We start from the raw sequence: 27,231 nt of genomic DNA, 5'->3' as shown, positions 1-27,231 counted from the left end.
TGCCACTGGTGAATACAGTTTCTCCAGGGTTCTCTCCCTAAATCACTGTGGCACTGTGTGCCATTCTTCCCTGGGATGCCCACCCACTGAGCAGAAGTAAGCTCTCCCCCACCCCCCAGAGCTAAGGGCGTACTTTCATCTTCTCTCTCCACTCAGCCTCAATAGCAAGACAAACAAGCAGAGACTGGCCTTCCCTCAAATAGGGAAATACTTCGTGATTGCAATTCGAACTGGTTTTTTGTTTGTGTATACATGTGCACGTGTGCAACTTAACATTTAATGGCAAAATTACAAGCTTTTCAGTTTTAAAGGGAAACTCTGGGTTATACTTGATACAGAAAGAAACAGTATAGCCTTATTCTTCATGAAACTTCCTTTTAAAAAGGCATAATCTTTATTATGAAGATACACTGTATATGTTCTGTATACAATGTATAAATACCAGGTACACTGTATATGATAACAACATACACTGTATATGTTCATAGTCTTTTTTTTTTTTGAGATAGAGTCTGGCTCTGTCGCCCAGGCTGGTGTGGAGTGGTGCAATCTCAACTCACTGCAGCCTCCACCTGCCAGGTTCAAGCAATTCTCCTGCCTCAGTCTCCTGAGTAGCTGGGACAATAGGTGTGCGCCAACACACCCGGCTAATTTTTGTATTTTTGTAGAGATGGGGCAGGAGAATCACGTGAACCCAGGAGGCAGAGGTTGCAGTGAGCTGAGATCGTGCCACTGCACTCCAACCTGGTCAACAGAGCAAGACTCTGTCTCAAAAAAAAAAAAAAAAAAAGGAAAGAAAGAAAAAAGAAAGAATCAGCCTATGTATAGCGATCAATCACATCTACAAGGCAAATTAATATAGGAATATGGGTAGTTTTATGCCATGCAATGTCAAAAATCTCTGAAAAACATATCCTTTTTAAATTGTATACCAAGCTACTCAATATAACTTAAATCACAGCCACAAAAAACCTTGAATCTTCGCAGACTGAAAACATTGTGGCCAGTTATTCAGAAAATGATAAACAATGGAAATGAAACAAAACTGTGCTTTAAAACTTATTAGAACATTATTAAAACAATGCAAATGTACAAACTTTTAAAATCACTGATCCAGATTCCTTAAATCAAATTATAAGGTCCTACATGGTACATTATATATAAGAACACATATCTTTGAACATGGTAATAGTTATAAGGCATCACAGTCAATAAAATAAACTTGCAAGTAAAAACACTCCTTGAAACCAGAGATATTATAGAATACTGAGTCAGGAAGTTATTCAGCAGCTTATAAAGAAATAGGAAGTTGTTGACCAACTACTTGAAGAACTATTTCCTGTAGGAAAACCGTAAGACAGCTGAAGAAGGTAATAACTCTCAGAGTCATAAAGAGAATGAATTCTTTTAAAATGAAAGCTCAATACGATGGTAAAGGAATTAGTTTTGAATAGTAAATGTAGCAGAACAAATATTATATGGCTAAGCTTTGTTTACATACTTCACATTCATCCCAGAGCTTGAAAACAAGCCACTGATAAATGTAACTAGCACCATACTTCCACCGTATCACTTGCCAAAGTAAGGTACGAGTCTCCTCCACAAGATCTCACTGACCTAAGGAGGGCTTTAAAACAACGAATGATTGCCTGCTTATAATCTTTCAGTAATCATGCTGCCTGGAAACTAGATGATAGGCCAACTAACTTCAAAAACTCAATCATCTATGGTCACAAGGCCAACAACTGGGTTGTTTCTTAACTCAACATTTCTAAGTTTTTTCTCAAATTACATCGTGTTGCCTGTCTGGACCATTTATAGTCAGGTTCTTCATGCCAAATATAAATCTCAATAAGTTACAGACTTTGTAACTTAAAAGTCAGTTCCAACAAATATCTAAAAAGATGGATTAAAATAAAATGTTTCATTGCGGAAACAAGTGTAAAATAGGCAACTAATTTAAATCTTCATTCTACATCTGATGACAACAACACTCCTCTTTAGATACAAGAGGACAGTATATAAATATTGATTACAAGACAGCCCTATTTTAAAACATCAAAACTAGGATAAAAATGAACTTTGACAACAGAAACTTGGCACCAAAAGCTTAGTTTATCATCATCTTTGACTAATGGTTAGGATATTAATCTCATTTATCTGTTCAGTACACAAAAAAGAAGTTGTAACAACTATACAGTCCATAACATCATGGAAGTAGCTAACTGGAGAAGGTGAAATAATCTTATTTCATAACTTTTCTCCAAATTGCATAATGTTCATAAAGCAGATACTCTTTAAAATACAAAATTTTATAAGCCCACAGCATTCTTCTCCCACATCCAATGTTTAGGGGCCTCCATAGAATCCCTGACAGATACCAAGTAACCATGATTTCACCTACATTTATTGAGCAAGATTTACCTGTCCAGGAAAACTCTTCTAGTTCTTAAAAGTTTTATATAAGAAAATTCTTCCATGGAATCAAAATTCCTCACATTTCTTATATAGTAAGACTAATCCTACTCCCACATAAAAGTTCCCCAGAAACACTGAAACAACAATCATGTCTTATCTCTCCTCCTCCCAGTTTTTTCTTTTCCGGGTAAATATCTCTCTACCCTTGCAACCTTTTCTCCTATGACATAATTTGAGATTTATTTATTTTAGCCTGGTTTATCTTCCTTACAGGCCCATAGTTGACAGGTGTGAATTGAGGTGACTGGGGTTGGAAGGTATATACCCTTCATTAATCCATCTACATATATCAATACCTTTAAGAGAAACATTTCTTCACAAAGGAAGAATCACTGGAAACTTTGAAAAATGAATAGTCATTCCTTAGCATCTGTGGTCAAGGATTGGTTCCAGGACCTCCTACATGTACTAAAATCCACAGACGCTCTGGTCTTTCATATAAGGTGGCATAATATTTGCATATAACCTATACATATTCTCCCATATACTTTGTATCACCTCTAGATTACTTATAATACTTAATACAACATAAAGGCTAAATAGTTGTTACATTATTTAGCAAATAATGACAAGGAAAAAAGTTTGTACATTAGTCAATACAGATGTAATTTTTTTCCAAATATTTTCAATCAGAGGTTGGTTGAATCCATGAATGCTGAACCCACAGATACGGAAGGCCAACTGTATCTAGAATACTGATTTCAGCTCAAAAAAAGATCATTCATTCAAAATAATGAAATCGTAGGCAGGTATCACCTACAAGCAATTATTACAAGATACAAAGAACTAAGAAGAAGAGCATAAATGTTGCTCTTTAACCTTATACTTTTAGCCACAGCATCAACCAAAGAAAGAAGGAAAGCAGGCTATTAAGCTGTTTAACAATCTCCCCAGGTCAGCATGTGACCCAGCAGGGAGAGGTTCAAAAAAGTGCAGCCTTTCTTTTTCTTCCTAACAACCTGGTTTGTTTCCACTCCCTTCCCCTTCAAGACACATCCTTCACAGCTAGCAGCTCTTTCAATCATTTACTTTGGATGTCTGCTTGAGAACAAATGATCTTGCTCATGCAGATGAGTTTGCCAGACTTGTGTGTACTTTCCAGTCTCAGGCCCTTTACTGTTCTGGTTGAAACCTGATCCTTTGAAATGGATACCAGGACACCAGAAAATGAATTTAAAAAAAAAAAAAAGAAAAGAAAAAGTTGCAGGAAAGGGGGCAAAAAAAAACTGTACGAACTTTTCATGATCAAACCTTTTCCTTTGCTCTTCTGTAAGTCTGTCACAAAACTTTCTATCTTACATTACAAGGTAGCAACCCACCCTGGAAGACAATCAATATAAAACACATATTAGGATTCACACAACAAAACATCCTTAATGGTGTTATCTGGTATGATAAATAAATGTTACATTTGCCTTAGGAGTAGACTGTCAAGACCTATCCGAATCAAATCTTACACTGTTTTTCACTTTATTATCTCAACCTGATTAAACACTATTAAGTGAGCTTTTTTAAAGACATCAATTTCAGCCTATCATAATTAGTTTTAGTCAACATTTCAATATATACTTGATCCAAACAAGCCAGAAAAAAATTGAGGTCTTATCTGTAATTTCAAAATTAGAGGAGAGAAAATTCTATTTATGTCTTTTCAGCCTAGTGTAATTCTGCCATTTTATTAAACACAAAAGGACTGAAAAAATAAAAATAAATAAACAACCCAACGGTCATGTTTTTGTTTTCCCAGAGAGGAGGGTTTCTGTTGTGAAGACCTACTAGCTTGAAAGAAGTTTGCCACTGAGCGACTGCATATGAAACCTAAAAATTTTTATTTCCCTTTACATTTTTGGGGGGAAATATTGGTAAGTCACATCAAGCTTCAGTTGTAGTGCTTGTCATTTCACAATTTAAAATACTGTAAAATTAGACTCCCCAAAAAGCCCTTATTTTGTAGTTCTCTACCAATAAAATCCTTATTTAAAAAGATACAAGTAGCACCATACGTATTTTGTAAGACGCTGCTAGCCCTGTAATTCCCAGAATTTGAAAATTTTCATGGTATTCTTTCTGTTTTGTGCTAGGCTAATTAAAAGGTTTGGCACAAGCTCAAAATGAGAATAACCAAACTTCCACAAAAGAGAAGATTATAAAGAGGCTCAGAACCAAGACTCAGTAAAGCTTTCAAAATATTACCCATACTAACAAAGGTATTTAGGTCATACCAAACTGAAACATATATATGGAAGATATAACAGAGCTACAGAGCTTAACATAAATATTAAATAAAACATAAAAATAAATGATATTCTGTATCTTGACACCACTTTACTGTGTTTTCCAATACACATTTTTCTTAGATAACTGTCTCCCACCATTATTTCCACTTACTTTAAGAAGTATCTCTGACCAGAAGATGTCTTTGCCATCTCCCAACCTGCTGGCAGAGGTACATCATCAGGTATCTCAAAAGAAGACTGTCGAAGATGCTGAGCTGTGGGTGTAGCTGCTGGGCCAGAGACTACTCCAGTGGGGGTCAGTGTCCCAGGAGAAACAGCTCCCAACTGCAGAGAAGCTGGAGAGGAATGAGCTCGAACATGCTGTGGAGTCAGGGCTCCTGCAGTGCCTGCATCAGTACTGGCCTATTAGGGAATATTAAGATGAAAAATTAAAAAAGAAAAAACACAACTGAGTCCCTTTAAATTTCCCAGTCAGCGCTTAATTGCAGCCGAATATCTAAGTACCAAAGGAAAATTTCAGCATTTAATATTCGACACTGGAGAACACAGGTTTTCAAACGGATACTTTTAATATTATATAATTTTAATATAAATTTTATAAATGTTTGTAATTGTATTGATGAGCAGTCCATCTAATGAATTTCCCCTAGTCCACACTAGACATGTAAGGGCAACTAGTACTGAATGAATAAAACATTCCAAAAATAATAGTGAATTTTAAAACCTAATTTTTAAGAGGTCAGTGCAGTTATGGGTGCTTTTCCAAGTTCTAAAATGTTCTAAGTATAAACACAACACAAAGAATATGCATTTTTTACTAGGTTTTAAGTAATTAATTTTTTTTCTAGGTCAAACTCAATAAAAAACAAGCCCTTGTCATTTATTCCCACCATGATAAAAATGCCACCAATAAAGAAATCATAACAAATTACACAAATTTTAATGAGAGCAACAAATTTGAACTGCCCAAATGTTCTTAAAAGCCATCTACAATGAACAGGATGAAAAAAACCCAACTATATCTTTGTATGTAGAAGATAAAGATGTTATCAGTCCAATTTTAACTTAAGAACTCACACACATCCACAACTCTATACAAGCAGAAAAAATTCTGCATTCAGACCCCAAAGATCTGAGTTCCAGTCTAAGTTGGCTAGTGTGACACTGAACAAGTATCTTAACTTCCATATGCCTGTTTTCTCCCTTATAAAATAGTTTTCATGATGGAAAAATGGATGTATATAAAAGAACTTACAGTCACCAGTTTGTGTTGTGAACAATAGTATTTACAACCTAGATTTGTACTATTCATAATCTTGCATATTTTTAAAATATTTTTAATTAGCATTAGAGTTTGATTATCAAAAAGTTAGAATTTCCTAGATTCACAAAGGTAAGGAAACTGGAAGGACTCAGTAGAATCATTAATGCCTTAAAGTGATACACCTTTTTGAGTTTCCCATCAGAATAAGTATGATTTAGGAAATCATTAGGAGAAATAAAAGTCGAATTTACAGATGCAAAACACTTAAAAACTTACTTAAAACAAAAAAAACTATAATAGTTTATGAATTTTAGAACTGCTGGATATAAATTCTTGTAAAAATTATTTACTAGAAGAAAAAGTACACTTCCCAGTTGTAATTCTTTGTGGCTGATGCCACAAAATGGGGGATCCAATCTATGTGTATTATACTTTGAAAACATACCGTGCAGTCTGTAGGGTGCATGCCAACATACATTTACCCACAATGAGTCCATAAACCCACTTCGAGGGGTAAGAGAAAAAAGCATACCTAAGACAAATTGAAGTGTTTAGGCAAGCAGCTAAATTGTTTTTCCTTCTTTCCTCCTCCTTAACCCGGGTTTTTGTCATCAGGTTAAGTGAGTTTTTCTGAGTTCCAAAACCCTTTGGTCTCCGACAGGAGACTATACAACAGGCCTGCAAATAGGAGAGGGAATGGGAGTGGGGGCGGTAACTCTTCTTTCCACTCAAGTTACATCCCGAGTGGGCTAACTACATTGCAGTATTTGGAAAACCTATTAACTTTTGGGCAAAGTTCCTATGCTGAAGTTTAGCCTGAAGCAAGTTCTTAAAAAAAAAAAAAAAAAAAAGAAGAAGAAATAAAAAAGAAAAAGAGAGAACCCTACACAAAACAAATCCACTGGGACCTATCGGAATGTTAACACTCATTATCAACAGTTTCACTTCTATGCTGAATCAAGTTGGCACAATAATCGAACATTGTGTATGTGGAATAGCAGCCATGTTCATATCCGCAATAAAAATTAAAAAGCAATGGCGATCCTAGAATTAGTCATCGCTTCCCAAACATTAACTTTTAATCACAGTTGAACTAGGCAGGACTTAGCCTATGAGTCAACCTGCAGTGTATTATCAAAGGCTTGTGTTAAAACCTCGGTACTGTAAAGCGCAACTCAGTTCCTGCGCAACGTACAGATGTGGCTAATTCAAAAGCGTTTCAGCCGACTGTAAATAATAGTCTACAACTGGGAAACCAACACGCGACCTACTAAGTTTGATAACAGCAAGCCGGCCCAAGTTCCAACACACAAGGGAAGAGCAGGGGTGAAAGAACTCCATAAACAACTTCCAGGAAAGTCTGGGCAGGGGAAGCCCGAAACCTGTATTCCGAAATCGCCTGAGCAGCGAGGAAAATAAATGCTTACGGGAGGGGGAGGGGAAACGGGAGGGGGGAAGGAAAGAAAGAGCAAAAAACTAAATGGACCGGTTCTACCCCCACCTCTAATCAACACTGGAAAACAAGAGAACAATTATTTGACTCCCCCAGGAGACTGAAGTGGACCGAGAGGCCGCAAAGGAAAGGGGCCCAGGGCTCAACTTCACAAACTCGGCCGCCGCTGGCAACACACCCACACACAAATGCCAGAGGCCCCCCTCCCCCTTTCCCAGCCCGGCCCGGCGGGAGCGAAGGTGCGGAGCGCGCGGAGGCGCGCGCATTGTGCAAGCCCACCGCGGCCCAGGCCCGACTTTCCCCACCCCCTTCCTTCCTCCCCACCCCTCCTCCACTCCCGCCAACCTCTCGGGAACCCCGGGAAGAAAGAAAGGAAGAAGGAGGGAAAGCACGCCCCCCGGGGCTGCAACCGCAGAGAGAAACTCAGAAGGGAAAAACAAATCTCAGCCCCGGACTCTGGGAGGAGTGGGGAGCTGGTCACCGCGGCGGAGTGGACGACTCCAGTTCCTCCACTTCGCCTCGGGACCCCCACCCCAGCTAGAGTTCCCGCAACCCCCCTCCCCTGACCAGAGCTGGCGGCCGCGGCTCCCGAGCGCCCCCCCGGTCTGAGGCCCGCCCGACGGGGAAACGGGGAGAGGGGCGACGAGGTTACCTGTCGGGAGTGGGATTTGGGCTCCGGCGGCTTGAAGAAGGAGTCGGGCAGCTTCCGGAGCCTCATGGGCACGGTCTGGGGCACGTTGGCCGTCTTGGGGTTCATGACGGCGTTGAAGAGCGCCTCCAGGTCGGTCTCCGAGTCCCCGCGGACGTGCACGATCTGATGCCCGGCGGGGGGTGCCTGCGGCGCCGCCTGGGTCGCCGCGGGTGCCGGTTGCCCGGGTCCGGACGGCGGGCCCTGCCCCTGGGGGGGCTGCGAAGGCGGCTGCCCTTGGCCCTGGGGGGCCGGTTGAGGCGGCGGCTGCTGCCCGGGATCCATGGCTTCTGCCTCCCCCGACGCGCACCCCCTCACCCAGGCGAGCGAGGGCTACGCCCGGACGCCCCGGCTCCACGGGCCGAGGTGGAGAAGCGGCGACGGCTGCGGGCCGGGCGGCGCTGGGCGGCGGGAGCGGCGCTGTCCTCGCTCTCAGGGCCGGGGGGCTGCGCCGCGGCCCCGCATCCCCCGCCCCGGCGCCTCCGCCCCCGCCCTGCGCCCCGGCTCCACTGGTCTGGCGGCTGCGCCTCGGGAGGGGCTGCGAGGGACTCGGACCTGCAGCGCCTGAGAACTTTTTCCCTCCAACTCCCTTGACGGAGGCCGGACGGCTCGTTGCCTTTCCCCGCCTCCCCTTTCTCTTTATTTCCTTTTCTTGTTCCTTCCTTCCTCCCTTTCTTTTCCCTGGCGGCGGCTGCGCCCGACTGAGACAGAAACTCGCCTCAAACGCCAAAACTAAAGTTAGGAGAAGCGCCCGCCCGCGCCGCCGCGGCCCCGCCTCCTCTCGGCTCTTCCTTCCTCTGCGCGCCCGCCCGCACCGCGGCCCGGCCGGCAGCGCAGGGAACTTTTCGCTGCAAGTTGCTACATTCCTGCACACTCCCGGCCCGCGGCGCCTCTCCCGGCCGCACGTGACCCGCTCGCCCTGGCCCGGTCCGCCTTTCGCCCGCGCTCAGCCGGGCAGGGGCCCGAAGCGTGCCCCGTATTCTGCCCCGCGAACCACAAACGATGGGTCCAATCCGGGTCCGAACTGTGGTGTCTGCGGAGAACGCGGGCGCCCTTGGCTGCAGGAAGTTCTTCCGCTCCGCTCGGCCCCTTTTCCCCGCCCGTGCTCGGGAAAGGCGCTTCCAGTTCGCCTGGACCTGCGAAAGGGCCAAGGCCGAAAGAAGTGGAGAGAGGATGTGCGAACCCACCTCCTCCTCCTCGCGTTACCCCGGCTTGACCGAGCGGAGCGCCTGTGCGAGCTTAAAGCCGGGAGGATAGATTGCAGTTAAAATAGATACCGTGAGCCGGCATTGATGTTAATAAAGGTCCATTGTTTTCAGCATTAACTTTATTTTGTAATTCTGTTTCACTTATCTGTTAGTATGCAAAAACTCACTTGAAAGGGGTAAATGGTTACTGTAATTGAAGCTTTGAGACCAGGTCTGTGACTCAGTGTAACTTATTAAAAGAAACAAAAACACTGCATTTTCCAAATAGTGAAATCACATCAATTTTTTTAGTACTCGAATTTGCATTAGTCACTGGAAGCCGCAACCCAAAAAATTAGTGCTTCTTCAGGTACAAGCATTCATTCCTCTGTACCTGTCTTTCATCCTCAAGGAGCTGGGTCCCTACCCCTGCTATCCCTGTGCCTGGCCCAAGGGTGGACTCCGTTAATGTGGACTGAATAAGAAATGAATGGGCAAGGAGGTCACCCCAGGCACCTGATGTACAAGGAGCCCTTCTGGAAGCCACTCAAAAACAATAGAAATGTTCTTTAAGTCATACACTCTGGGTTTTTTTTTTTTTAAAGCATCCTTGTTGAGATATAATTTATATACCATACAGTTTTTGTAATAGTTGTACATATTTGTATATTTAAGCAATTCACTGTTTTTTTTAATATATTCATAGGATTGTGCAACATCAGTCTAATTTTAAATGCACAAGCCCATTCTAAGGAAATCTGGCTTTCTTGTTTTAATGATTTCGTCTACAATGCTAGTGAAACAAAGGTATAAGTAGGATTAAGCAAGGAAAAAGTCCGTGAGCAAAAAGGTAATTTCTTCCTTCAGCCAGAACATGCCCAAGAGAATTCTGAAGGATCTGTATCACTTGGTGTGGTAGGGCTCGGCCAAAGGAGCAGGCCTCAGACACTCAAAATTCTAACAGAAGATTCCAATCAACTACTCTGAACCCCCAGTTTCCTGTCTGAAAAAAAGGATCAGAGTAAATGACACCCATGACTAGTTCTTGGATTTGTTCCCACTCCTAAATATCAAGTGCATTTAACGACAAACTTGTAGGTTCTGGAGTTACAGAGTTTTGAGTTCAGGTCCCAGTTCTGCCATTTACTAGCTGTGAGGTTTTGGACAAGTTATTTATTTCCTGTTCTTTAATATTAGCATCAGGGGTAATAACACCTACCTCATAGTTGTTGGGGCATTAAATGAGTCAATGGATATAAAGTACTTAGCCCAGTTTGGGACGTGCAGTGAGTTCCACATCAATGTCAGTTGTCATTGTTGTCCCATATTCACAGATTATTTCACAGGTAGTAACATAGCCTCTCCTTGCAGCAGCCCTCTCTTTCTAAGCACAGCCTCAGGGACCCTGTTGGTAGTCCCTTCCTCTCATATCCAATAATCAGTCCACACAAACAAAACCTTTGGGCAGAAACTATGCATTAAAAACTTAACCTGAAAGAAAACTTTAGGAATCAAAGTGGGCCGGGTGCGGTGGTTCATGCCTGTAGTCCCAGCACTTTGGGAGGCCAAGGCAGGGGAATCACTTGAGGTCAGAAGTTCGAGACCAGTCTGGCCAAAATGGTGAAACCCTGTCTCTACAAAAAAAATATATATATAAAAATTAGCCAGGTGTGGTGGCATGTTCCTGTAGTCCCAGCTACTCAGGTGGCTGAGGCATGAGAATCACTTGAACCCAGGAGGTGGAGGTTGCAGTGAGCTGAGATCACACCACTGCACTCCAGCCTGGGCAACACAGTGAGACTCTGTCTCAAAAAAATAACCAAAGTGATTGAAAACCTGGGATTGGAATAGAAGCTGTCCCTTTACTAGAGCATTTACTGCTATGAACACTAACTAAAGGGCTTCAGATACAGCAGAGGCTGCTTTGTTCAATATTGTTTCACCTGCCATTAAACTGAGGACAAAATTACTTTGATAAGTGGAGTGAAAGGGTCTTTGGAGTGACTATGTTCTGTAAGCACTTCTGTATCATCAACCAAGATTTTGTAACTTACTATTCCTCGTTTATACAATTTCAACCACGGTGTAGTAGGGGATAAAGATAACATATTCAATCCTTTGTCTACTCCCTTCCTCTTCTGCCCATTTTGTGGACCAATTATCTGTTGACAGCATCTTAAAATAGGGAGTCACCTTCTTCGTATAAAGATGCACCCTTATCCTGGATCATTTTCAATGTCCAGGTAGATCACTATCTCAAAACACGCGTATCCCAATTAGTTGACCTGTCAACTACAATGGACCCTCATCTCTACTTCACTTTAGCCACCTGCCCCTTCGTCTGTACTCTGCATCAACCAGAAATACTCCAGTAGTGAAGTCAGACTATGGTATACCATATTCTTAATAATTATCTGGTTCTCTTATTTCATTACTCACCTCATTTATCCTTAACCTCTCCCTTTTCTGCAACCTATCACTCCCTTCCCTTTTCATTTCTGTTATGGTTTGAATGTTTCTGTGTCTCCAAAATTCATGTTGAAACGTCTCCAGTGCATCAGTATTAAAGAGGTGGGGCCTTTAAGGAGGTGATTAGGTCACGAAGGTTCCTCCCTCCTAAATGGGATTAAGAACTTTATACAAGAGGCTTCACACAGCATTCAGCTGTTTTGCCCTTTCATCTGTCTGCTGTGTGAGGACATAGCCTTCATCCCTTTAAGAGGATGCAGCAACAAGGCACCATCTTGGAAGCAGAAAGCAGCTGTCATGAGACAGCAAACCTGCTGCTGCCTTGATCTTGGACTTCCCAGCCTCCAGAACTGTGAGAAATAAAATTCTAGTATTTATAAATTATCCAGTCTGTGGTATTTTTTATAGCAGCACAAACAGACTAAGATAACATCCTTGCCATTCAGTTTGGAAATCGTAATTCATTGTTTAAACTTCCCATGCCAGGCATGACAGCTTATGCCTATAATCCCAGCACTTTGGGAGGCTGAGGTGGGTGGATCGCCTGAGGTCAGGAGTTCAAGACCAGCCTGGCCAACGTGGCAAAACCCTGTCTCTACTAAAAATACAAAAATTAGCCAGGCATGGTGGCACATGCCTGTAATCCCAGCTATTTGGTAGGCTGAGGCAGGAGAATCACTTGTATCCAGGAGGCGGAGGTCGCAGTGAGCCGAGATTGTGCCATTGCACTCCAGCCTGGGCAAAAGAGCGAAACTCCGTCTCAAAAAACAATAATAATAATAAATAAATTTCTCACAATTATCTAAGTCTTCAATCCATTCTCTCATGGATTTTAATGAACCGAATCTGTTAAACTGTTTTAATCCAGTTATCTGTGTTTTATTCCAACACCTAAGCTTATAGGGCCCTAGCCCCACATTCATGAGAAGCTTCAATCAAAGCTTTTAACATTTTGTCCAAATAAGGTTACACTACCTTCCCAAATATATGCCTACACTATACAATTACAAGGAGGCATTCTTTGTAGAACTTTAAACTTTGTCTCATCACCAAATGACACTATAATGCATTATGAATTAATAGTTTAAGTAGGCCAAGTGTGGTGGTGCACACCTGTGGTCCCACCACTTTGGGATGCCAAGGGGGGTGGATCACCTGAAGTCAGGAGTTTGCGACCAGCCTGACTAATGTGGTAAAACCCCATCTCTACTAAATACAAAAAAATTAGATGGGCATGGTGGCACATGCCTGTAATCCGAGCTACTTGGGAGGCTGAGACAGGAGAATCACTTGTACCTGGGAGGCAGAGGTTGCAGTGAGCCAAGATGGAGCCATTGCACTCCAGCCTGGGCAACAAGAGCGAAACTCCATCTCAAAAAAAAAAAAAAAAAAAAAAGTCCGGGTACTGTGGCTCACACCTGTAATCCCAGCACTTTGGGAGGCTGAGGCGGGTGGATCACCTAAGGTCAGGAGTTTGACACCAGCCTGGCCAACATGGTGAAACCCTGTCTCTATTAAAAATACAAAAATTAGCAGGGTGTGGTGGCGCACACCTGTAATCCCAGCTACTCTGGAGGCTGAGGCAGGAGAATCACTTGAACAGGAGAGGCAGAAGTTGCAGTGAGCCAAGATGGCGCCACTGAACTCCAGCCTGGCTGACAGAGCGAGACTCCATCTCAAAAAAAAAATAGTTTAAGTAAATTCTATAATTATCTGGTGAATATCACAATTATTTGTCTTTGTAATTATCCCATGTTAAAAGTATTAACTTGTTAAGTGTAAACATTTGAAACATACCAATGTTTTAGAACCTTCTCTTGGCATTCTGGCATGCTAAGCACACTGGGAACTTGAAAGAAGTGGTCAGCTCTCTTTCAGCCTCCGAGAAGCCTGGCTAACACCTTGGTTTCTGGGGTCAACGGAAAGGAATCTCACATGTGAATGGATTAGTGTCCTTCCACATTTATAGTCTCTAACCAAACCATGTTTCCCTGCATCTGTAATGAGCCTTTTCTTGCATGATATAGCTATTCTAAACTTAGTCAGGTAACTCATCACATTTATTCATTATCCCCCTGCCCCTCAGAAAATGATATCTTCTCCAGTTGCTCAGAGATATGGAGGCCACCATATACAAAAGCCTTGAAAGTCTTTCCCTGGCTGGTCGTGGAGGCTCACGCCTGTAATCCCAGCACTTTGGGAGGCAGAGGCAGGCGGATCACGAGGCCAGTTTGAGACCAACCTGGTCAACATGGTGAAACCGCACCTCTACTAAAGATACAAAAAATTAGCTGGGCGTCGTGGCGCGCACTTGTAATCCCAGCTACTCGGAAGGCTGGGGCAGGAGAATTGCTTGAACCCGGGAGACGGAGGTTGCAGTGAGCCAAGATTGTGCCACTGTACTCCAGCCTGGGTGACAGGGTGAGACTCTGTCTCAAAAAAAAAAAAAAAAGAAAAAAAAAGCCAACATTTAATTGGCTTCTCTGACACTGCTTTGTATATTGAGCTAATTTGTTCAATACTTTTTGCTTGTTTGTTTGGTATGTTGGAGATGTCACGCCTATTCCAGAAAGGCTTACTCCTTTCAAATATATATGTCATTTTTATATTCTTCCAACTATAGATGCATTTTGGTTAATCAGTTTCTTTTTTTAAAATATAAAGTCATATGTGCTACAGTAAAAATTAATTTTCAATTAGATTTGTTTTTCTTCTAAAATCTAGCTGAAATTATCCTTATGAGAGAAATTAAAGTTGGGCCGAATAGCCGGGTGTGAAGAATTTTGCAGTATGAGGCGCTTCAGGCTTAGGGCAGAGCTAGGTGTGGCATGCACCAAATAGGCCCCCTAAATAGCCTCTCAAATGCTATATACAATACCAGTTATCAAATTCCGGCTTATACTTTTCCACATCCCGGCTTGAAAATAAAGGCTACTAGATCTCATTATTTACTATACTTTACTAAATTATACTAAAAATGGAAAGATGCCTTCTAAATATACTATATATGAGATTATCTGTCAGTGGTTCTCACAATGTGGTCCCTAAACCAGCAGCATCAGCATCACTAACTTGTTAGAAATGTAAAATCTCTGGCCATAACCCAGACCAACAAAATCAGGGACTCTGGAGGTGCACACAGTAATCTGTTTTTTTGGGGGGGGGTTCATTTTTATTTATTCATTTATTTTTTGAGATGAAGTTTCACTTTTGTTGCCCAGGCTGGAGTGCAATGGTGCAATCTCGGCTTACCGCCACCTCCGCCTCCTGGGTTCCAGCCATTCTCCTGCCTCAGCCTCCTGAGTAGCTGGGATTATAGGCATGTGCCACCACACCAAGCTAATTTTGTATTTTCAGTAGAGATGGAGTTTCTCCATATTTGTCAGGCTGGTCTTGAACTCCTGACCTCAGGTGATCCACCCACCTCGGCCTCCCAAAGTGCTGGGATAACAGGCATGAGCCACTGCGCCCGGCACAATCTGGGTTTTAACCAGTCCTCTAGGTGTTTCTGGTGCATGCTGGCATTTGAGATCCACTGCTCTATATTATCTTCTACATTCTGTTTTTGTTCTATTAATATTAAATATCATCCTTTGTAAACATTATGCATCAAAGTAAATGTCTTCATTTTATAGACAAATCCTTTAATCTCATTTTCCCCGCAAATATCTATATCTAGCGTATATGTATTTAATTGATAACTGAAAATATCTATCTCATTTGTAACATATTCATGTTGTAAAGGATCTTACGAACTGATGTCTTGACTCCTACCTGAAAGCTGACAATTAATCTCTTAAGCAGTGATTCCAATTTGTTTGTAATTTTTTTTTTTTTTTTGATGTGGAGTCTGTCACCCAGGCTGGAGTGCAGTGGTGTGATCTTGGCTCACTGCAACCTCCACCTCCTGGGTTCAAGCGATTCTTCTGCCTCAGCATTCTGAGTAGCTGGGACTACAGGCATGTGCCATCATGCCTGACTAATTTTTCTAATTTTGTAGAGATGAGGTTTCACCATGTTGGCCAGGCTGGTCTTGAACTCCTGACCTCAAGTGATCCACCTGCCTCGGCCTCCCAGAGTGCTGGCATTACAGGCGTGAGCCACTGCACCGAGCCATGTTTATAGTTTTAACATTCTGTGACTGCTGCTTTGTCATACACGTATCTTCAACATAACGTAGCATAATTTTTTTTTTTTTTAGACATAGTCTCACTCTGTTGCCCAGGCTGGAGTGCAGTGGTGCGATCTCGGCTCATCACAACCTCTGTCTCCCAGGTTCAAGCGATTATTCTGCCTCAGCCTCCCGAGTAGCTGGGACTACAGGTGCGTGCCACCATTCCCGGCTAATTTTTGTATTTTTAGTAGAGACAGGGTTTCACTATGCTGGCCAGGCTGGTCTCAAACTCCTGACCTTGTGATCTGCCTGCCTGGGCCTCCCAAAGTGCTGGGATTACAGACATAAGCCACCGCGCTGGCTGCACAAATACATTTTAAAAACCATTAAGTAGGCCGACGCAGTGGCTCAGGCCTGTAATCTCAGCACTTTGGGAGGCTGGGGCTGGTGGATCTCTTGAGCTCAGGGGTTCGAGACCAGCCTGAGCTACATGGCAAAACCCCATCTCTACAAAAAAATATAAAAATTGGCCAAGCATGGTGGGGCATGCCTGTGGTCTCAACTACTCGGGAGGCTGAGGTGGGAGGAACACTTGAACCCAGGGGACAGAGGTTGCAGTGAGCTGAGATCATGCCACTGCACTCCAGCCTGGGCAACAGAGAGAGACCCTGTATCAAAAAAGCAAAACAAAAAAACTATTAAGTAGAAACCACTAGGCTGGCGCAGTGGCTCACGCCTGTAATCCCAGCACCTTGGGAGGCCAAGGAGGGCGGATCACGTGAGGTCAGTAGTTCGAGACCAGCCTGGCCAACATGGTGAAACTCTGTCTCTACTAAAAATACAAAAATTAGCCGGGTGTGCTGGTGGGCACCTGTAATCCCAGCTACTCAGGAGGCTGGGGCAGAAGAATCACTTGAACTCGGGAAGTGGAGGTTGCAGTGAGCTGAGATCATGCCACTGCACTCCAGCCAGGGTGACAGAGAAAGAAGACTCCATCTCAAAAAAAAAAACACAAAACACTAAATTTCTGTTGAGAATTTAATATATCAACTCTCAACTCTCTGGAAGTGCCTTCTAATACCCACTTATTTCCTCTTTAACCTAAGTTCCTAGTATTTTGTCTAATAAGTGGAGAACAGCTGGATACCATTTCTGTCTAATAACCCTTCATATACTTGAATGTAGTCATTATTCCCTCAGTCTTTTTTCTAAACAATCTGGGTCCCTTAACCTTTACTCAGTCTGTTTCTCAACTCTTTAATCATCTCACAGACTTCTAAAGCCTCTCCAAGCAGTCCACATTCTTATTTATTTATTGAGACGGAGTTTCACTCTTGTTGCCCCGGCTGGAATGCAATGGCATGATCTCGGCTCACTCCAACCTCTGCCTCCTGGGTTCAAGCAATTCTTCTGCCTCAGTCTCATGAGTAGCTGGGATTACAGGCATGCACCATCACGCCCAGCTAATTTTGTATTTTCAGTAGAGATGGGGTTTCTCCATCTTGGTCAGGCTGGTCTCGAACCCCTGACCTCAGGTGATCCGCCCACCTTGGCCTCCCAAAGTGCTGGGATTACAGGCATGAGCCACCGTACCTGGCCTCTTCTCTACTTATTAATGTCATGATATATGCTACAGACAGTCCAAAACATCATTTTTGTATATACAATTGATTAAAACTTATCAAAATTTTCTATATGTAAAAAGTGTATAATTTAACGTTCTTTAAAAATATTTTTTTGGTTAGGAAATAAAAATTTAAGCTCTTCTCTTGTGCCCATGTATTTGTTGTGCTGAATTAATAAAAGAACATTTTACAATCAAAAGGCAAAGGAGATCACTTAACTTCTTCATTTTACGGAAGAACTCAAGGGCTTGGGAGGTTAATCTGCATCACCCAATATGGCAGCCACTAGCCATATTTTAACAAAAAATTCAGTTCTTTAGTCACACTAGCCACTTTTCAAGTGCTCAGTAGCCACACATGTGGCTAGTAGCTATGGTAGATAGCACAGGTATAGATAATTGTCTCTTCATCACAGATATTTCTCTTGGACTGTGCTGGTTTAAATGATTTGCCCAGAGCAAATCAATAACCAGTGGCAGAGCCAGAACTTCCAGTTCCTGGTCTAGAGATATCCCACCATACTATCTACTACCTTTTAAAATAAGATGAAATATGAGCGATTACGTCTCTAATATACAAGCATTTATTACATTTATGTACAAAGCATTGTGGTAGGCACGGATCCTGACCCCAAAAAGGTTGTTTTTGTTTTGTTTTCAGACGGAGCCTCGCTCCGTTGCCCAGGCTGGAGTGCAGTGGCGAGATCTCAGCTCACTGCAAGCTCTGCCTCCTGGGTTCACGCCATTCTCCTGCATCAGCCCCCCGAGTAGCTGGGACTACAGGTGCCCGCCACCACACCCGGCTAATTTTTTGTATTTTTAGTAGAGACGGGGTTTCACCATGTTAGCCAGGATGGCCTCGATCTCCTGACCTCGTGATCCGCCTGCCTCAGCCTCCCAAAGTGTTGGGATTACAGGCGTCAGCCACCGTGCCCAGCCTTTTTTTTTTTGGTTTTATAGACAGGCTCTCACTATGTTGCCCAGGCTAGAGTGCAGTGGCCATTCACAGGCATAATCATAGTGCATTAAAGCCTCAAACTCCTGGGGTCAAGCGAGCTTCCTGCCTCAGCCTCCCCAGTAGCTGATAGTACAGGCACAAGCCACTTGCCTAGCTCCAAAAAGGTTTTAAAAAGAAAATTACTTTAGGCCAGGCACAGTGGCTCACGCCTGTAATCCCAGCAATTTGGGCGGCTGAGGTGGGCAGATCACTTGAGGCCAGGAGTATGAGACTAGCTTGGCCAACATGGTGAAACCTCGTCTCTACTAAAAATACAAAAATTAGCCAGCCATGGTGGCATGCACCTGTAATCCCAGCTACTCAGGAGGCTGAGGCAGGAAAATCGCTTGAACCCAGGAGGCAGAGGTTGCAGTGAGCCAAGATCGTGCCACTGTACTCCAGCCTGGATGACAGAGTGAGACTCTGTCTCAAAAAAAAAAAAAAAAGAAAAAAGGAAAAAAAAAAGCCAGGCGCAGTGGTTCACGCCTGTAATCCCAGCACTTTGGGAGGCCAAGGCAGGGGAATCACGAGGTCAGGAGTTCGAGACCAGCCTGAGCAACACAGTGAAACCTTGTCTCTACTAAAAATAAAAAAATTAGCCAGGAATGGTGGCAGGCACCTGTAATCCCAGCTACTCAGGAGGCTGAAGCAGGAGAATCGCTTGAACCCAGGAGGCAGAGGTTGCAGTGAGCCGAGATCGTGCCACTGCACTCCAGCCTGGGCAAGAATGGGACTCTGTCTCAAAAAAAAAAAAAGAAAGAAAGAGAATTACTCCATTCTCCTGCCTCAGCCTCCCGAGTAGCTGGGACTACAGGGCCCGCCACCACGCCTGGCTAAATTTTTTGTAAACCTGGGAGGCAGACCTTGCAGTGAGAGGAGATCGCGCCACTGCACTCCAGCCTGGGTGACAGAGCGAGACTCCGTCTCAAAAAAAAAAAAAAAAAGAAAGAAAATTACTTTAAATAGGATTGCTGCCTATACAGAAAATGACATACGGTTTGGTTACATTTTTCCTTTTGGCCTCTAGCTATTTAATGCATTTATGTATATAAAAGTGTATGTGTGTATGTGTTTTACTGAAATATCTCCAATCCCTTTGACCTTCCCTGGGACATCAGATACTTCTCAGCTCATACCTCAATTTCTGCAGCCAATTCCTGGCTGGTTTCCCAGGCTGCATACAGCCTTTCCTGTTTCTATCAATCTTCTTCAATTCTACAGCCATTTCCCTCAAGTACCATTTTCACCCTTGCTCACCCACTCAAAACTGTATTTGATCACTATAGTGTATCATACACTAAAAACAACCATGATGAAGTTAACAACAAGGACTTACATTTGTGTGACACACTTTTCTCAAGGCTTCCACATATCATCCTGTTTCATTTAATTCCTGTACTTCTCTCTGGATTTCAAAGCCTTCAATCAACTGTTGCTCTTTTATTTCACAAGATTGTTTCTTGTTAAATATTTCAGGTACATCAAGGTTGGATGTAGTGGCTCATGCCTGAAATCCTAGCACTTTGGGAGGCCAAGGTGGGAGGATCACTTGAGGTCAGGCATTTGAGATCAGCCTGGCCAACATGGTGAAACCCCATCTCTACTAAAAATACAAAAATTAGACGGATGTGGTGGCACACACCTGTAATTCCAGCTACTCTTGAGGCTGAGACATGAGAATTGCTTGAACCCGCGAGGCAGAGGTTGCAATGAGCTGAGATAGCACCACCGCCCTCCAGCCTGGGTGACAGAGCGAGACTGTGTCTCACAAAAAAACAAAAAACAAACAAAAAAGGTCAAGCAGATCTATTCTAAAAGTTTTATAACTAGGAAGCTGAGAGTCTTCTTGACTTTCCCAATTCAATCCATCAGCAAGTAACATTGGTTTCAGGTCCAAAAGCACATCTGGATACACCAACTTCCTTCCATATATATGTTTGCTTTAGGCCGTCATAACTAAGTACCACAGGTTCGGTGACTTAAACAATAGAAAGTTATTTTCTCACAGTCCTGGAGGCTAGAAGTCCAAGATCGAGGTTCCAGCAGGATTGGTTTATTCTAAGACTTCTCTCCTTGGCCTGTAGATGACCATCTTCTTCCGGTTTCTTCACATGATCGTTCTTCTGTGCTGTGTTCTAACTTCTTCCTCTTATAAGGACAGCAGTCAGATTTAATTAGGGCCTACACAAATTACCTCATTTTGCCTTTGTTACCTTTTCAAAGGCCCTATCTCCAAGTACAGTCCCATTCAAAGGTACTGGGGATTAGGATTTCAACATATGAATATGGGGGACAGGGGCACACAGTTCAGCTCATGACACTCCATCGTCACCGAAACCATCCTTGCCCAAGCTGCCCTCATTTGTCATTAGACCATGATGCTAGTTTCCTTACTTCTACATGTCCTCTTGAATCCACTTACCATATAACAGCCACAGTGATCTTTTGATCTTTCAAAAATGCATAGCACTCTCTTGCTTAAAATCTTGTACTGGTTTCCCATTGCACTTAAGTTAAATTTCAAACTCCCCTCATTGGCTTACAAGAGGTGTGTGATCTATCTTTCTATCTTTCCAACTTCAATTCATGGCACTTTCTTTCTTGCCGACTTGTTCCATCCACAATGACTTCTGTCAGGTTCTAGAACATAACAAATTCATTCCATCTTGGAGCCTTTGCATATGCTATAATTGTTTTTGAGAACATTCATACGCTTAAGTCTCAATTTAAATGTTAACCTCCTCAGAAGAATCTTCTCAGACTTACCACTATTATTTCCTAGTAAAATCATAATTTATAATTACTTTATGTATTTTACTATGTTTTTGGTCACTAGATTGTACGTTTCTTTGAGCCATGATAATGTGTTTTGTTCACCACTGTTTCTCCAAGCTTTGCATTGTGCCTGGCACAAAATAAACATTCTTTGAACAATCTACTATTTCGGCAGATCTCTTGCTCTATTCAAGAAAGTTTGTAATTGCACATGTATTTCCTACCTCTCTGCACCATAGCATGGAACATTCTTTCTACCTAGAAATCTTCCCCCGATAAGCCAATCCATAGTTATCATTTCTTTTCAAATAAACCTCAATTCCCTTCCCAAGGAAGCCTTTGACTGTGGATCATCCTTGACTGTCATCTTTCTCTCAGTTCCCTTAGAACTTCAGTGATATGTTTAAATTTATGTTTATTAAGTACTTAAAAACATAGTTTTTTCTTTTCCTTTTTTTTTTTTTTTGAGACCGAGTCTGGCTCTGTCACTCAGGCTGGAGTGCAGTGGCGCTATCGCAGCTCACTGCAACTTCTACCTTCCAGGTTCAAGCAATTCTCTTGCCTCAATCTCCCGAGTAGCTGGGATTCTAGGTGCCCACCAGCATGCTCAGCTAATTTTTGTATTTTTAGTAGAGACGGGGTTTCACCATGTTGGCCAGGTTGGTCCCAAACTCCTGACGTCAGGTGACCCACCCAACCGGGCCTCCCAAAGTGCTGGGATTACAGGCGTGAGCCACCACACCCGGCCAGTTTTTTCTACAAAACGTTTTATTCTACAATATGTTAAGGTAATAAAGGGTGCTAGTTGATTTAAAAAAATTGGCTGAATAAAAGTTAATTTAAAAGTTAACATATTATCATACATAGTTTCTACATTACTATCTCCCTCTCGTACCTTTCTAATAGCAAAAGTGATAAAGAATATAATTTATAGATCCATAATGTTTGTTAAAGCCCCATGAGGTTACTTTTTTCTCTTTGCCAAAAAAAAAAAAAAAAAAAGAGAGAAAGAGAGAAAGAGAAAGCATGAGAAAAGAAACATAAGCAGGCATGGTATCACTTTTCAGCCTTTTGGCTAAGATCAAGTGTAGCAGGAATGTTAAGTTTCAACCTTACTTAAACCAAGTTCAGCCTGCTTATTCCAATGAACTTGGCATGTGTACCAAGTCAGGAGATTGAAGACTGACATTAGAGGATATCAGGTTTACTAGCTACTAGAATTTACCAATTGGGACACTGCTAAATATGGCACTAAATGTAGCTTTTAGTGTTAATTAATGCAGCTTTCACTGTAAAAGAATACTTCCCTGTCTCTTATTCTTTCCTTTGTTCTTTTGTTTTCATCTATTCTTTTCTTTCTTTTTCTCTCTGGTTTTTTAAACCAGAGAAGGAGTAGAGAGTAGAGTAGTCATTCCCAACCCTGCAGTTGCCAACCAGAATGAATACACATTTTAAAGGGCAATATACAAAATAATGCTCTATCTCATAAACAAGTTAGAGCAATTAAAATAATACCATTTTGGCCGGGCGCAGTGGCTCATGCCTGTAATCTTAGCACTTTGGGAGGCCGAGGTAGGTGGATCACCTGAGGTCAGGAGTTCGAGACCAGCCTGACCAATATGGAGAAGCCTCGTCTCTACTAAAAATACAAAATTAGCCAGGTATGGTGGCACATGCCTGTAATCCCAGCTACTGGGGAGGCTGAGGCAGGAGAATTCCTTGAACCCGGGAGGTGGAGGTTGCAGTGAGCCGAGATCACGCCATTGCACTCCAGCCTGGGCAACAAGAGTGAAACTCTGTCTCAAAAAAAAAAAAAAAAAAAATTCAGGCTAGGCAGGGTGGCTTATGCCCAGCACTTTGGGAGGCTGAGGCAGGCAGATTGCTTGAGCTCAGGAGTTTGATATCAGCCTGGGCAACATGGTAAAACCCCGTCTCTACCAAAAATACAAAAAATTAGCCAGGCATGGTGATGTGTGTCTGTGGTCTACTCAAGAGGCTGAGATGGGAGGATTGATTGAGCCCTGGAGTTAGAGGCTGTAGTGAGCTAAGATCATGTCACTGCACTCCAGCCTGGGTGACAGAGTGAGACCCTGTCTCAAAATGAAAATAAAAATAAAAACAATACCATTTCACATTCATCATACTGAAAAAAATTACAGATTTGACATATACTAAGTGTTATCTAGAAAGTTGTAAAATGGGAGTTCTTACATCAGTAGTGGGAGCATAAATTTGTGCAATCATTTTGAAGAGCAAGTTGTCAATATCTAGTAAGGCTGAATATATCCTACTAATCAACAGTTCTATGAGATAGAAGCCTAGAGATCCAGGAGCTCAAGCCCAGCCTGAGCAACACAGAAAGACCTCATCTGCAAAAAAAGAAAAAAGACTTAGAGAACACTTCAGAGGAAGATATGCCCAAGGATATTTATTCCAGCATTATTCATACAACCAACATGTCTAACAACAGGGAGATGGATAGATACGGTAAGGCCATCCAGTTAAAACGGATAAACAGGCTGGGAGCTGTGGCTCACGCCTGTAATCCCAGCACTTTGGGAGGCTGAGGAGGGCGGATCACCTGAGGTCGGGAGTTTGAGACCAGCCTGACCAACATGGAGAAACCCTGTCTCTGCTAAAAATACAAAATTACCCGGGTGTGGTGGCAGGTCCCTGTAATCCCAGCTACTCGGAGGCTGAGGCAGGAGAATCACTTGAACCCGGAAGGCGGAAGTTGCAGTGAGCCGAGATTATGCCATTGCACTCCAGCCTGGGCAACAAGAGCGAAACTCCATCTCAAAAAAAAAAAAAAAAAAAAAAAAAAAAAAGGAAAAACAGGAGTTATTTGTTATCAACACAGATAAAATCTGAAAAAATGCTGAGTAATAAAAGTTTGCAAAAATTTTAAAACAGTATAATATATAATATATATAACAGTATATAATGTTAATAGAAACATATGTAGTAAAAGTATAAAATATACAGAAGGGCTGGGCACAGTGGCTCACACCTATAATCCCAGTACTTTGGGAGGCTGAGGCAGGAGAATCTCTTGAGGCCAGGAGTTCAAGACCAGCCTGGGCGATATAGGAAGACCTCGCTCTTTAAAAAATTTTAAAAAGGCCAGGTGCAGTGGCTCATGCCTGTAATCCCAGCACTTTGGAAGGCCGAGGCAGGTGGATCATGAGGTCGGGAGTTCAAAACCAGCCTGACCAAGATGGTGAAACCTCGTCTCTACTAAAAATACAAAAATTAGCTGGGCGCAGTGGCAGCCGCCTGTAATCCCAGCTACTCGGGAGGCTGAGGCAGGAGAATCACTTGAACCCAGGGGGCGGAGGTTGCAGTGAGCCGAGATCCCGCGACAGAGTGAGACTCTGTCTCACAAAAAAAAAAAAAAAAAAAAAAAGGCCAGGTAGTCCCAGCTACTCGGGAGGTTGAAGTAGGAGGATTATTTGAGACTGGGAGTTTGAGACTGCAGTGAGCAGTGTTCACACCACTGCACTCCAGCCTGGGTGACAGAGTGAGACTCTGTCTCAAACAAATAAATAAATATATAAATATAACAAATATCAGATATATATATATACATACATATATATATGTGTATATATATATGCAGGAGAAGGATGCCCACTGGCTTCAGGATATCGGTTATTTCCAGAAAGGGAAGGAGGAAAATGGTTTGGGAGTAAAAACTTCAAGAAAATCTGAAGTAAGGCCAGGAGCAAGGTCACTGTGGTTATAATAAGGTAATCTGAGATATCACTGTGGTGTTAGAATTGTTCATTATCTTTTTATTTTCATTTATTTGTTTATTTATTTATATTTTATTTATTTATTTTTTTGAGACGGAGTCTCATTCCATTGCCCAGGCTGGAGTGCAGTGGTGCCATCTCGGCTCACTGAAATCTCCACCTCTGGGTTCAAGCGATTCTCCTTTGTCAGCCTCCCTAGTAGCTGGGATTACAGGCACCCACCACCACGCCTGGCTAATTTTTGTATTTTTAGTAGAAACAGGGTTTCACCATGTTGGCCAGGCTGGTCTCAAACTCCTGGCCTTAAGTGATCCACTGCCTCTGCCTCCCGAGGTGCTGGGATTACAGGCATGAGCCACTGCACCCGGCCTTTTAAAAAATTTTTTTTAATTTGTTTTGGAGACAGGGTCTCATTCTATTGCCCAGGCTGAGTGCAGTGACGTGAAGAAGGCTAACTGCAGCCTCAACCTCCTGGGCTCAAGTGATATTCCTACCTCAGCCTCCCGAGGAGTTGGGACTAGAGGCACACACCACCATGCCTGGCTAAATGTTATTTTTTGTAAAGGCGGGGTCTTTCTACGTTGCCCAGGCTGGTATTGAACTCCTGGGCTCGAGTGATGCTCCCGCCTTGGCCTCCCAAAGTGCTGGGATTATAGGTGTAAGTCACTGTGCCCAGCCTCTATTCATTATCTTGACTGTGCTAGTGAATAGAGAAACTTACACAGGTGATAAAACTGAATAGAACGTAATATACATACCACACACACACACATGCACAAATGAGTATAAAACTGGAGAAATCTGAATAAGATCAGTCAGTATCAATGTAAGTATTCTAGTTATGATATTACACTACAGTTTTGTACAATGTCACCATTAAGGGGGGGAAACTGGGCAAAGTGTACAAAGGATCTCTCTGTATTACTTCATACAATTGCATGTGAATCTACATTTATCTCAAGAATTTTAATTTAAAAATGTTAAATATCATAAAATTTTAATTGTCAAATCTGGGTGGAGGGTATGTTACATATTCCCTGCACTTTTTTCATATTTAAAAGAAAAAAGCAATATCTGGAACCCACTACAGAGCTGATTCAATCACCAGAGGTAGAAGTAGAGATCAGTCATCTATACAGACAGTGCCCAACTTATGATGGTTCAACTTGAGATCTTTTGACTACAATGGTGCAAAAGTGATACACATTCCACAGGGACTGTACTTCAAGCACCCATGCAACCATCATTTTTCACTTTTAGTACAGTTTTCAATAAATTACATGAAGCATTCAATACTTTATTGTAAAATAGGCTGTCTGTTAGATGATTTTGCCCAACTGTAGGCTAATATATGTGTTCTAAGCACATTTAAGGCAGGCTCGGTTAAACTATGATGTTTGGTGTGTTAGGTGTCTTAAATGCATTTTTGACTTCTGATATTTTCAGCTTACAATGTGTTTATTGGGACATAACCCCCTCATAAGTTGAGGAGCGTCTCAATTTGTAAAAAGCTTCACTCATTATTCTCAAGCAAAGCCAGGATTGTAAACCATTTGTTACTTTGGAGTGAGACCAAATTGGGTTCAAATCCTGGACCCAGCAATCACTTGTCCTGTGACTTATGGCAAATTACTTAATCTCTTTAAGTTTTAGCCTCCTCATATAAAGCGGAAATGTAATAGAACCGTGGTAATCCACTTTTTTGGATGTATAGCATATTTTCTGCTTCCATAACTATAAGCACATCCTTGACTGATGCAGGAAGCTAGCTTACTCCTTTTCCTAATGTCAGGCAATGCTGCTCATATACAGTGCTGCTCCTCTAATTCTAGTAACTGTTCCTCATTTTGAGTTTAGGATTTTCACTACTCCTTCCATCTGGTTGTCATGTTGTTGATTCCACCTCTGGCTGAGTAGTATGTATCTCAGATCTGGCCAATAGCATTTCTAAGGCTACAGGGATTAGTTAACAGATGGTCAACGTACCCCACTTAACCCAATGTCACAAGATGGGATTTCTGTTGAGATTCTTGGGAATCTTGAGATAGGTGTTATTTTCCCACTGGTTTTTTGAACTGACAGGATGTATGCTAGGTATACTAATTTTTTTTTTTTTTTTTTTTTTTTTTTGAGACGGAGTCTCACACTGTTGCCTGGGCTGGAGTGCAGTGGCGCCATCTTGGCTCACTG

General features: G+C 42.5%; 1 protein-coding gene across 13 annotated transcripts in view; it reads right to left on the bottom strand.

The window, feature by feature from the left end:
- YAP1 (Yes1 associated transcriptional regulator) overlaps nucleotides 1–8,826 on the bottom strand; it is a 125,571-nt gene extending 116,745 nt beyond the window's left edge. For 8 of the 13 annotated variants that reach the window (XM_016921860.3, XM_016921863.3, XM_001151467.7 and 5 more), the window contains exons 1-2: nucleotides 8,085–8,826; nucleotides 4,867–5,117 (exon numbers count right to left, since the gene is read on the bottom strand). In XM_016921860.3, the coding sequence (XP_016777349.1) occupies nucleotides 4,867–5,117; nucleotides 8,085–8,405 (572 nt within the window). In that variant the 5' untranslated portion in view covers nucleotides 8,406–8,826. Of the gene's footprint in view, nucleotides 1–4,866; nucleotides 5,118–6,511; nucleotides 7,674–8,084 lie in introns of those variants that run through there. The other 5 variants (XM_016921859.3, XM_016921862.3, XM_016921861.3 and 2 more) reach the window with 2 other exon arrangements.
- Nucleotides 8,827–27,231: the final 18,405 nt, after the last annotated feature.

This window comes from Pan troglodytes, chromosome 9 (genome assembly GCF_028858775.2).
Source record: "Pan troglodytes isolate AG18354 chromosome 9, NHGRI_mPanTro3-v2.0_pri, whole genome shotgun sequence".
In the NCBI taxonomy this organism is placed as follows: Eukaryota; Metazoa; Chordata; class Mammalia; order Primates; family Hominidae; genus Pan; species Pan troglodytes.
The sequence above is the reverse complement of the archived record's forward strand: the minus strand, read 5'-3'. Positions and strand labels throughout refer to the sequence as shown.